The sequence below is a fragment of the Arachis duranensis genome, chromosome 7, assembly GCF_000817695.3.
Source record: "Arachis duranensis cultivar V14167 chromosome 7, aradu.V14167.gnm2.J7QH, whole genome shotgun sequence".
NCBI classification, from domain to species: domain Eukaryota; kingdom Viridiplantae; phylum Streptophyta; class Magnoliopsida; order Fabales; family Fabaceae; genus Arachis; species Arachis duranensis.
The window spans coordinates 6618829-6632359 of record NC_029778.3 but is presented as its reverse complement, the minus strand read 5'-3'; the positions used below and the strand labels follow the sequence as shown (position 1 = coordinate 6632359).

Genomic DNA, 13531 nt, shown 5'->3' with positions numbered 1-13531 from the left:
CTTTGAAATTGATTTTCTAATAAGAAGGCACTAAGCCTTTCATACCAAGCTCTTGGAGCTTGTCTAAGGCCATAAAGAGCCTTAGTTAGTTTAAAAACATAATTTGGAAACTCTTTATGTTCAAAACCGGGGGGTTGAGCCACATACACTTCCCTATCAATAAAGCCATTAAGGAATGCACACTTAACATCCATTTGAAACATTTTGAAACCCTTATGGGCAGCATAGGCAAGAAGCAACCTAATAGCTTCCATTCTAGCTACCGGAGCAAAAGACTCATCAAAATCAATACCCTCTTCTTGATCGTAACCTTGGGCCACTAATCTAGCCTTGTTACGAACAACTTGTCCATCCTCACCAAGTTTATTTTTAAATACCCACTTAGTACCCATTACCTTCTTACCATCCGGATGGGGTACTAATGTCCAAACCTTATTCTTGTCAAATTGAGCGAGCTCCTCTTGCATGGCCTTGACCCATGATGGATCTTCAAGAGCTTGTTTGACATTGTTGGGCTCTATTTGTGACAAGAGAGCAAGATTGCTAGGTTCGGTTGGCCTTTTGATGGATGATCTTGTTGTTACTCCTTGAGAGGGATCACCAATGATGAAGTCATGAGGATATCCTCTCATGGACTTCCATTCTCTAGGCTTTCGGATAGGTGTTGAGTTTTGATGAACTTCTGGTGGTCTCACCGTTTCAGTTTCTCGTGCCTGCTCAGGAGACAAAACGGAAGTTTCTCCTTCAATCTGACGAGACAAAATTGGACTGGCAGATTCTTCATTCTGGACAGATTTGGGACTTTCTTTGCTTGTTCCAGCTCCTTCTTCATCTGAATCATTACCTATCACAGTGCTGGAAATTAAGTTAGAATCACAAAAGGTAACATGTATGGATTCCTCTATTGTCCTATGCTCCTTGAGATAAACTCTATAAGCCTTGCTTGTGGTGGAATATCCAACAAACATTCCTTCATAGGATTTTGGATCAAATTTTCCAAGGTTTTCCTTATTGTTAAGTACAAAGCATTTGCATCCAAAAACATGAAAGTACTTAAGATTTGGAGGGGTTCCTTTCCATAGCTCATAAGGAGTTTTCTTTAACCCTTTTCTAATGATTGTTCTATTCAAAATATAACATGCTGTATTCACAGCTTCAGCCCATAAATATTTAGGAATCTCATTCTCACATAGCATAGCCCTAGTCATCTCTTGAAGGCTTCTATTCCTTCTCTCAACCACCCCATTTTGTTGGGGAGTTCTAGGACATGAAAAGTTATGAGAAATTCCTAAATCATCACAAAATTTTTCAAAATCTTGATTTTCAAATTCCCTTCCATGATCACTTCTCAAATGGGCAATTTTTAAATCCTTTTCATTTTGAATTTTCTTGCAAAGGGTGGAAAAGGCATAAAATGCGTCATTCTTATGAGCAAGGAAAAGTACCCAACCAAATCTAGAGTAATCATCTACCACTACAAGACCATAGTGTTTACCTCCTAAACTTTGAGTTCTAGTAGGGCCAAAAAGATCAATATGCAACATTTCTAATGGCCTTTTGGTTGAGATTCCATCTTTTGATTTAAAAGAAGATTTTACTTGCTTGCCCAATTGACATGCATCACAAGTAAGATCCTTGTCAAACTTGATGTTTGGAATTCCTCTAACCAAATTCTTTTTGACTAGCTTAGAAATTTGGTACATGCTAGCATGTCCCAACTTTCTATGCCAAAGCCATTTTTCAGATTCAAAAGATGTAAAGAATGTTACATTTTGTTCCTTTAAATCCTCAAGAGTTAATCCATACACATTGTTGCATCTCTTGGCTTCAAATAAAATATCCCCAGTTTTCTCACAAACAACCAAACAAACAAACTTCTTAAAGATAACATCAAAACCTAAATCACACAATTGACTAACACTAAGCAAGTTATGTTTCAAACCATGTACAAGAAGGACATCATTTATACAAGATGAGAGATTTTTACCCACTTTCCCAACAGCAACTATCTTTCCTTTTGCATCATCACCGAATGTGACAAATCCTCCATCATATTCATCAAGCTTTATGAAGAAGGTTGTCTTTCCGGTCATATGCCTAGAGCATCCGCTATCCATGTACCACATATTTTCCTCCTTTCTTTTGGATGCTAGGCACACCTACAAAACAATGCTTAAGAGACCTTAGGTATCCAAATCCTTTTGGATCCTTTTACGTTAAACCATCTTCTATGTCCTAAGCCATTGTAATCAAAAACAACTTTACAAACTTTATCACCAATCATTCTTTCACCAAAGAAACATTGAATAGGAAAGTGTCCATTTCGATTGCATAGCCTACAAAATCTTGGAGTTGCTGTTTTGTTAAAGTGAGTTGGGTTTTGATACTTTGTATCATTTGAAGATGAAGCAATGTTTTCAAAATGTGATTTTTCAAATTTATAAAACCCCAACCCAGCTTTATCATAAAGAGGTTTTTGACTAGCCAAGATTTGATTCAAATTTTCAGAACTTTGGGTGAACTTGGCTAAGTCTTCTTTAAGTCTTTTAACCTCTTTAAGCAACTCTTCATTTTGCTTAAAACAATCCACATATGCAAGGACCGAATGGTCACTTTCACAACTTCTAACTTGGGCTCTTAACTTCTTATTCTCTTCAACAAGATCACAAGCAGTTTCGGCCTCTCTCACTTTTTCTTTTAGAAAACTGTTTTCAGCTTGAAGAATGGTGATTTGTTGTTCAAGTTCTTGATTTTCCAGCAGAAAGCATCTTATTTTTTCAGAAAGGTGGTCTATCATAAGATGAAGATCTTCAGTGTCAGGGTTATGAAAGACTACCTGATTTACATGATCTGCCATAAGGCATTGTTGAGATTTGGTTTCTGATTCTTCATCATCATCATCTGAGTCGTTTTCCAACTCTTCCCATGAAGCCATTAGTCCTTTCTTCTTTCCTTTTCTCAGCTTTTCTTCCTTCTTCAATTTGGGACAATCAGATTTGAAATGCCCAATTTCCTTGCAATTAAAACAGATTACTTTGCTAGGGTCTTTCTTCATCCTCCTTGAGCTGCTGCCTTTGCCTTTGAGCTTTGCCATTTTCCTGAATTTTTTTGCAAACAACACAAACTCATTTTCAGAAGAGTTATCACTGGATTCATCATCCAGAGGGTTAGTCGCAGAAGAAAAAGCATTCCTTTCTTTTTTGAATCTTTTTTCAAATAGGAGTTTTCAAAAGCAAGAAGATTTCCTCTCAAATCATCAAGTGTCATGGAATCTAAGTTACTACTCTCAGAAATAATTAAAGCTTTTGTTTCCTACTCTTTTGTGAGACATCTCAACACTCTTCTCACTAGCACAGATTCTGAATGTGTGATTCCAAGAGCATCTAAGCCAACAGTGATGATATTGAACCGTTCGAATAGTTCATCAATGGACTCTCCTTCCTTCATTGCAAACATCTCATATTCCCTGTTTAACATGTCTGTCCGAGTTTTCTTTACAATGGTAGTTCCTTCATGAGTGATTTGCAATTTGTCCCAGATTTCCTTTGCCGTTGTGCATCGTGATACTCGTCGGTACTCCTCAAAGCTGATGGCACAGTTGAGCAGATTGGTTGCCTTGGCATTTAACTCCACCGTCTTCCTATCTTCCTCGGTCCAGCTTGCTTCTGGTTTAAGAGAGACTACTCCTTGAGCATTTGGGGTAGTTGGAAATTTAGGACCTTCCAAGATGATCTTTCAAAGTCTGTAATCCACGGCTTGTACAAATATCTTCATCCTCTCCTTCCAATAGGTATAATTTTTCCCATTGAAAAGGGGAGGTCTGTTGCTTGATTGACCTTCAGCCAGATTGTATGATAATACACTTGCGCCACTGTTTTCTGCCATGAGGATCTTTACTCCAAGCTGCAAAGCTTGATCTCTTTGAGACCAAGCTCTGATACCAATTGATGGTTTCAGTGGCTAAGAGAAGGGGGGGTTGAATCTTAGCCCCCTTTTCGATGCTAACACTTGCTGACCTTCAGAGAAGACTTTTCTGTTTTTTGCTCGTCAATAGACACGAGCAACTTTGTTTTGTCTCGTCCCTTGCCACGAGACTTTTCTTTTTGTCTCGTCACTTGGCACGAGATAATTTTGGTTTTTGCTCCTGTGTATTTGAAAACAGAAATGGAGTAGAAAGTAGAAGAAGATGGCACCCAGATATATCCTGGTTCGGCTGCTAGGTGCAGTGCAGCCTACATCCAGTCTCCATCACAAACATGATGGAATTTCACTATAATCAATCTGATTACAACTTGTAAAGTGCTAACCCAACTTACAAGGGGATTCCCACAGAATCATGATACACAACATAGATGAACAAAGGACCTCTAAGACATCTATGGCTTTTTCTTTTAATTTTGCACTCTCTGCCTTTTTCTGCTCTATGGCTTTTTCATACAAACCTCACTTGTTTGCCTTTTTCCATGAGACTCAAGACATGACAAAATTAAACAGAAAAATACAAAACAGAGAATATTGAAGGAGAAGAGAAATCTGTTAGCTCAGGTAGCTCTGAGAACTCTGTGCCTTGCACTCTCAAATTTTCTCCTTGCTTCAAACAGTGGTTGTTCCCCCTTTTAAAAGAAGAGGAAAGCCTCCACACTTGAAGCCAAAACCGAACCAACTTTCTTCCTCCTTCAACAAACACAGAACCGGTTCGGCCACACAGAGAGAGAGAAGAGATAACCATGCATTAACCAACATGCAATTACCTCTAGTCCTTTCTTGATCATCACCCTTCATCAATCCGGGCTCTCCATCCTTGGCTTCCTCTCCAAGATGGATTTCTGGCCCTTGATGCCTCATGATGATAATGACTTCATCTGCTTCAATCTCTGCCTTCAACCATCACTTCGCCACTCTAGCTACTCCCTGTGGTGGTTGATCAGAATCGAAGACAAGCCATGCTTCAAGAATCTCCCTCTTGGCCGAATCTTCAACGTCCCTTTTTGAGCATGAAAGGCTCAAGATTACCTCACCAAATCTAACCACATTTGGTGAAAATCTCAGCCACAGCTCACTTTTATTTTAGTGTGTTTTCTTGCCATCATTAGATGGTCTTTAGGCTTGCTTTCTCTTCCTTTCAGTAGTTCCTTTTTTGCTTCCATGGCTGCCAATATTTTCTGTGCAATAACCGAAGAGAGAAAGAGATGAGAGAGAGAAGAAAAATCTGAAGAAAAGCAATGTAGAGTGGTTAAACACATTAAGAGCTTGCTTTTACTTCCGTTAGAGTGGCGTGCATAGTCATAATAGCCATCAAATCAATCTTCTCTCTCTTTCTTATGTTTCCAATGCATTAAATCAAATTTGAATTCCATCCAAAGTGAAAAAATGGAATCCGTTGGAGGCAAGCAACCAAATTCAATGAGTTGGATTTTTCATCAATGTGCCCCAATTCCATTTTTTTTTCGGACCATGCATGCTCAACAAATTGGGCTTGTGACATTATTTAAATTTCTGGCCCAATATAACTAGCTTTAATCACAAACTCATTTGGACACTCAAAGCTGAACCAATAATGCAACAGTTGGGCTTTGTTAATTCTCTTTTGTTTCGAAATTAAGATCAAATTAATAATTTTGTAATTAAATATTTCAATAATGTTTGTTCATCATCAAAATTAAATAAGAGTTTTCCAAACTCATCAAATAAGACTGGACACGCTGACACGTGATGGTATTTAAGTGTGTCAAGGCGTGTCTGGAAAAGAATTTTTTAATTTTTTATTAAGACACGGTTGGACATAGCAAACGCGCGTATCAGACGATATCATGTCCAAAATATGTCCGACACGCAAACACGACAATTCAGCAACGTGTCCGTGTTTCATAGATTATCATTTATACCATTCTATTATTGTTATAATAAGAATATTTATGTTGTTCAAACTTTTATTCAATTGTTGTTTATAGTTTATTTTGTTTTCATTATCTGATAATTGTTGTTCACTCTCCAAATCTATTTTCTATTTATAATATATAAAAGTCGATACCAATTCTGACGCCGGGATGTCCGCTTGGGCCACCAATTTTTGCAAGGTTAACAACCTCATTATGGTGAAAGTAGCCAAGAACCCACTTTGATTGGTTAAGCCAAAGATGCACCTCTTACTCTCAAAGAGCTTAGAGGAAAATAAGCACACAACTTATTTAAATATATACTCAATCAATTCAACTCTGATAAATAAAAGGGGTACATACGCATATTTATACTAGTAGGGGAGGGAGAGCCTTCATTACTCGGACGATGTGGGATTAACTCATAACACAATATAATAATATATGCTAAACTAGACTACCTTAATTAATATTTCTAATAACCTAATAGATGCTCCGGCATCATTCTCCGTGGGTTGGAAGAGGCTCGGTCTTATCTTCTATTGATTCTGCATCTTCATCATAGTAAGGTGACAGATCAGCCACGTTAAAAGTGTCAGTTACTCCATAGTCTCCTGGAAGCTCAATCTTGTAAGCATTATCATTAATGCGCTCCAAGACTCTGAATGGTCCATCCGCTCGAGGAGATAATTTCCCACGAGACTTAGGAAATCGTTCCTTTCTCAAATGAATCCATACCAAATCTCCGACATTGAAAATATTTGGCCTCCTATGTTTGTTGGCTTGGGCTTCATAACGAGCAGTCTAACGCAATATCTTCTGTCGTACCTCCTCGTAGAGCTTCTTGATTTGTTCAGCACGTTCATCGGCATTTGCACTATACTCTCAAGGAGTTGGTAGCGGCAGAAGGTCTAAAGGACTCATGGGTCGCTTGCCATATACTACCTCGAACGGACACTTTCCTGTTGTTTGACTAATGGAATTGTTGTAGGAGAATCGGCTTGTGGCAAAACAAGATCCCACTGGCGAGGGTGTTTGCCCACAAAATTTCGTAGCAAATTTCTCAGGTTTCTGTTGACCACTTCTGTTTGACCACCCGCTTGCGGATGACTAGCAGAGCTAAACTGTAGGTGTGTCCCTATTTTTCTCCATAAAGTCCTCCAGAAGTGACTCATGAACTTCACGTCTCGATCTAAAGTTATTATTTGAGGAATACCATGCAAGCGCACAACTTCTTTAAAGTACAAATCTGCTATGTAGGAGGCATCATCTATCTTATGACAAGGTGTAAAATGAGCCATCTTCGAGAATCAGTCAACAACCACCATAACAGAATCCCTTTGCCTCTGCGTCCTAGGCAATCCCACAATGAAGTCCATGCTAACATCTTCCCATGGGGCCTTCGGAACAGGCAACAGCTTGTACAAACCAGTGTTTTGATTCCTACCTTTAGCAATGTGACAAATGTGGCATCTCTGAATGTGTCGAATGACATCCCACTCAAGTTTTGGCCAATAAAATTTCTCTTTTATGAGAGCCAACGTTTTGTCCCTTCCAAAGTGTCCTGCTAATCCTCCATTATGGGTCTCACAGATAATTGATTGGCGTAGTGAACAACGGGGAATGCACAACTGATTGCCCTTGAAAAGATAATTTTCTTGAATGAAGAATTGTTGATAGGGTTGTTGCAAGCAGCACGTCCAGATTTCTCCGAAATCTTGATCTCTCTCATATAACTCTCTTACAACCTCAAAGCCAACAACATTAATTTGTAGAGTGGAAAAGAAAGTGTGTCGTCGGCTTAAGGCATCCGCAACCTTATTTTGAGTCCCAGATTTATGCTTAAGGAGAAATGGAAAAGATTGTAAAAACTCACTCCAGGTTGCATGGCGTCGATTCAACTTTTGTTGGGAGTTAATATGTTTAAGAGCCTCGTGATCAGTATACAAGATGAACTCCTTAGGCAATAGATAATGGCTCCAGTGGCTTAATGCTCGTACGATCGCATAAAACTCCTTGTCATAAGTGGAATACTCCATCTTAGCGTCATTAAGCTTTTCACTGAAGAAAGCAATTGGTCAGCCTTCTTGAGAAAGTACAGCACCGATACTAACATTTGAAGCGTCACAATCGACCTCAAACATGGAATCAAAGTTTGGAAGTGCAAGTACAGGAGCAGTAGAAATCTTTTCCTTCAATGCCTCAAAACTATGTTGTGCCTTAGTACTCCATGTAAAGGTATCATGCTTAAGACATTCAGTAAGTGGAGCAGCAATGGAGCTAAAATTCTTGATGAATCGCCGATAGAATGAGGCTAATCCATGGAAGCTCCTTATATCATGCAACGTCTTTGGAGTAGGCCAATTAACAATAGCATCAATTTTGCTATGATCCACCTCAATGCCTTAACTTGTCACAACATATCCCAGAATTATGACTCTATTCATCAAGAAGTCACACATCTTGAGATTAGTATATAGTTTTTACTCTCAAAGTACTACAAATACTTGACTTAGGTGGACTAGGTGTTCATCATGATCCTTACTATATATTAAGATGTCATCAAAGTAAACAACAACAAATTTTCCAATAAAAGGTCGGAATACCTGGTTCATCAAGCGCATGAAGGTGCTTGGTGCATTAGAGAGGCCAAATGGCATAGTCCATTCGTACAATCTATCTCGTTTCTTGAAAGCTGTCTTCCATTCATCACCAGGCCTCATACGGATTTGATGATAGCCACTCCTTAAGTCAATTTTAGAGAAGATAACAGCACCATGTAATTGATCTAGCAGATCATCAAGTTGGGGAATAGGAACCTATACTTGATGGTGATCTTGTTCACAGCACGACTATCAATGCACATATGCCACGAACCATCTTTCTTTGGAACTAGCAGAGCAGGAATAGCGCAAAGACTAGCACTTTTTCTGACTAGGCCTTTGTCTAGGAGATGTTTTACTTGGCGTTGCAACTCGCCATGCTCCTTAGGACTCATACGATATGCTGGCTTGTTTGGGATCACCGAACCAGGGACAAAATCAATGGCATGTTGAATATCTCGCATTGGTGGTAACCCGTTAGGGATCTCCTCAGGGACCACATCAGAAAATTCTTCAATTAAAGGCTTGACATCTTCATGCACGGACAAGGTCTCTTTGTTCTCCTCACAAATCAGTAAAAAACACATGAAGTTGAACTTTCGATGAGTTTTGTTAAGGTCTGACCTTGTGATTAAGGACGGCTCAACTTTCTTCTCGTACTCATCAGGTCTTAGTGGAGTCAACACAATCTTCACTCCATCCTTGAAGAAGGAATACGTATTCTTGAATCCGTCGTGGATAGCACAACGATCATATTGCCACGGACATCCTAGCAACAAGTGACATACGTCCATTGGGATGACATCACACCATACCTCGTCTGTATATTTACTCCCAATTGAGAATTGAACGCAACATCGCCTTGTTACTTTGACCTCGTTCCCTTTTTTCAGCCACTGCAATTTATAAGGGTTAGGATGTTCCTCAGTTGGAATATTTAGCTTCTCCACCATGTAAGCCGCAACAACATTCTCACAACTTCTGGAGTCAATGATGACCTTGCATATTTTTCCTTGGGCAATGCACCGTGTGTGGAAAATGTTATGGCGGATCCATCCTTCATCTTTAGTTAGCATGGCAATGTTCAAAATGCGGCAAACCATCAAAGCTTCACCACAATCGGCGGGAACCTCCTCTTCAGCATCATAGTCAATATCATCCTCCTTCTCGAACTCTTCACTTGCCCCTTTATGGTCTTCTTCTTCAATTAGAGTGATAACTCTTCGATTTGGGCAATCAGCAGCAATATGCCCAAATCCTTGGCACTTGAAACACCTTTTGTTGGATTCAGTAGAGCAAGAAGAGTTGTGCTCCTTATTGGCTTGTGAACTTTTCAAATGGCTCACCTTAGAGGATTGTTGAGGAGTCTACTTCTACTTTGGAAGATTAACCACCCCCTCTCTTTTGAGAAGCGATTGTTCTCCTTCTGTGTTATTTGCCTTTCAACCTTCAACGCTAGTCTTATAACATCATCCAACGTCCAAAATGGTTGTAGTTGGACAATGTTTGCAATGTCCTTATTAAGCCCTCCGAGGTAGCGAGCAACAGTTTGTTCTTCAGGCTCTTGAATGTCACACTTCATAAGAAGCTCTTCAAACTCCATAGTGTATTCCTCCACGGTCAATGATTTTTGTTTCAAATTGTGAAATTTGATGAAAACTTCTTGCACGTAGTGCTCTGAAAGGAACTTTTTCCTTAGTTCACGGCACATTTTATCCCATGTCTTGATCTTGCTCCGTCTTTCTCTTTTTCGCTGACGCTTGAGATTCTCCCACCATACTGATGCGCGCTTCTTTAACTTGATCGCCACAAGCTTCACACGCTTGTCATTTGGAATGTCTTTTAACTCGAATAATTTTTTCACTGTGCAAAGCCAATCGATGAAATCATCAGGTTGGAGCCTCCCTTCAAACTCAGGAATATCAACTTTGATTCCTAAGTCTTTAGCTTTGTGAGTCGTATTGTGTCGTGCTCTTCGCGTCAAAAAATCTTCAGATGAGGAAGAATAATGAAATGGATTTTCATTATCCTCTTCACTAGAAGGACTGTCTTCAGTCTGGTTTCCATGATTATGTTGAGCAGCTTCATATTTTGCAAGTTGCTCTTGCAACTCCTTAACTTGGCGTCGTAATTTCTCCACTTCAATTTCTTGAATGGTTCTACGCTTCGGAGCCATCTTTTACTATGCAATGAAACTTATGCTTTGATGTTATGATGCACAATGATGATAATGATGAAAATGAACAAAGATAATCACCAACAGAAATGGCACCCAAAGAAGAGAAAAGAACAGTATTATCCAGAACTTCGCAACAGACAATCCGTACTGATGACGACTTGTACCAACAGTGAGTGAACTGCACTAAAGACCGTACCCACGAACCAAATAAAATTTTACTAAAGCAAGGTGAAGGCCACGAGGACTGACCTTGCTCTGATACCAAACTGATGCCAAGATGTCCGCTTGGGCCACCAATCTTAGCGAGGTTAACAACCCCACTATGGTGAAAGTAGCCAAGAACCCACCTTGGTTGGCTAAGCCAAGGATGCACCTCTTACTCTCAAAGAGTTTAGAGGAAAATAAGCATATAGCTTATTTAAATATATACTCAATCAATTCAACTCTGATGAATAAAAGGGGTACATACGCATATTTATACTAGTAGGGGAGGGGGAGCCTTCATGACTCGGGCGATATGGGACTAACTCATAACACAATATAATAATATATGCTAAACTAGACTACCTTAATTAATATTTTTAATTACCTAATAGATGCTCCGGCATCAAACTCTCTCCACAATAAGTTTAAGCCATCTTTTTTTTACTAATAATGCCACATCAGCAATTCTAATGACTTGGTAAAAGATGAAAATCAACCAATCACTATTTAATAAAATAAAATATTTAAAAAAATTAAAACAAAAAAATCTTATCTATTATTATTCAAAGTACTAATTAAATACAATAAACATACATTAGAAGTGCCATAATAATAATTATAAAAAAATTTCAATTACAAATATTCAAATTTTACAACTTATACATATTAAGATTCTTACTATTCTTCATTTCTTAATCTCTCTTACTAATTGTAAAAGATTTCTTAAATTTAATATAACATTTTTATTTACAAACAAACAAAAAACGTAAGAAAAGACAAAGTGTAGCAATCAATGCAAAATGAAAAATAAAAAAAATGAAAATGCAGTTTTATATAACTCTAATATAAATAACCTATGTCTTATAATATATAAAAGCTGATACCAACTCTTTTCACGATGAGTTTAAGGCATCTTTTCTTTGTTAATGATGCCACATAAGCAATTCTAATGATTTGGTAAAAAATGAAAATCAACAAATCACTATTTAGTAAAATAAAATATTTTAAAAAACTAAAAAAAAACTCTTATTTATTATTATTCAATTGAAACATCAAGTACTAATTAAATGCAATAAGCATACATAAAAATGCCATAATAATAATTATAAAAAATTTTAATTACAAATATTTAAATTTTACAACTTATACATATTAAAACTCTTACTATTTTTCATTTCTTAATCTCTCATACTAATTGTAAAAGATTTCTTAAATTTAATATAACATTTTTATTTACAAACAAACAAAAAACGTAAGAAAAGAAAAAGCATAGCAATTAATGCAAAACAAAAAATGAAAAAAATAATAAAAATGCAGTTTTATATAACTCTAATATAAATAACCTATGTCTTTTTTAAAAATAAATAAATTTAAAATCTATTTATAATATGTTCTCTAACATATTTTTAATATAACATTTATTAAAATACACTGTATAGTATAAATAATATACCTCTTCACATATTGTGCGGATCTCACTCTAGTCTTATATTATTGTTAGTGACCTTAGCTATTAAAAAAAAAAAACAGAAAATTGCAGGTCTCCGGTACTATCAGAAATTCTTATTTTCTATTGTCAATTTTTCAAAATGTCGGAGATGATAAAAAATAATAGGGTGAAAAATAAAATAACATTGAAAAATAAAAAATAGAAGATTTACTCATGATGAATTTTTAATTTGCAACAACAAATTTTTATTATAGATAAAAAATTTTGCATATGATAAACAATTAAAGAAAAAGATATATTTACAAAAAAGTAATAAATAAAAAAATAATTTAAAGATATTATTGAGTTAGAAAAATTTATGATGAGCAAACATTGTTAAAGGTATTTTTAAGTATTTAATTATTTTTAATTATTTGTTTGATAAATTTGATTAAGTGTGCAGAAAAATAATTTAATGGACCAAAACTAAATAAATTTATTTTAATTAATAAACAAATTCAGCCTTGTATCAAAGTGATTCAAATCAAGTGACTGAATGTTAAAGAGAGAAAGAAATCCAAAGAGGTTCAAATTCTTCAAAATCCATGATAAATTAGAGAAAGAAATCAAAGGCCACAAGCTCCATATGGTGATCACAAAAAGCATTCACTTTCTCATATATATTGGTAAGTGTAACTCTAAATTTAATTCAATTTAATTTCCTTGAAAAGCTTCCATCAAAGTTTCTCTCTTCTCTCTTTTCTCTCTTGCTTTGGTCAAATCATTCATTCATCAAAGAAAAAAAAAAGAAGAAAATGAAATGCTCAGATATTAGATTATGGGTTATGACAAAAAGATTTTTGTTAAATCTAAACAAAGCAAATGGGTTACATGGTGGCTAGTCTCTTCCTCTCTCGGTTAATGCAACACAAAAAGTTTATTTTCTCTTTTTTGCTACAAATAAGAGGAAAGCTTTAGAATCTCATAGAAGAAACAAAATGGAAAACATGAAGCCTACTTGGTTCAAAAGCACATCAAAAATCATAATCAAATCTTGGGGCTAAAGTTAAGTTCAAGGGTTAAGATCGAAGAAGTTTGAAGAAAAAGGACGAGAGAAGAGGTGAGCTTGCATGCATCAGCCTCGGTCCTCTCAATCCTCTCTGATGAAGTCGCCACTACTCTGATGTTGGAAAGAAAGATAGTGCTAGGGTTGAACGTGACTCAACCTTGGAAACCTCAC

General features: G+C 36.8%; 1 protein-coding gene across 1 annotated transcript; it reads right to left on the bottom strand.

The window, feature by feature from the left end:
• Positions 1-7954: 7954 nt before the first annotated feature.
• LOC127740486 (uncharacterized) lies at positions 7955-10655 on the bottom strand. The gene is given in 4 exon segments (XM_052251463.1): positions 7955-8224; positions 8375-8694; positions 8697-9754; positions 9826-10655. Coding segments are annotated over 4 exon segments (2478 nt in total).
• Positions 10656-13531: the final 2876 nt, after the last annotated feature.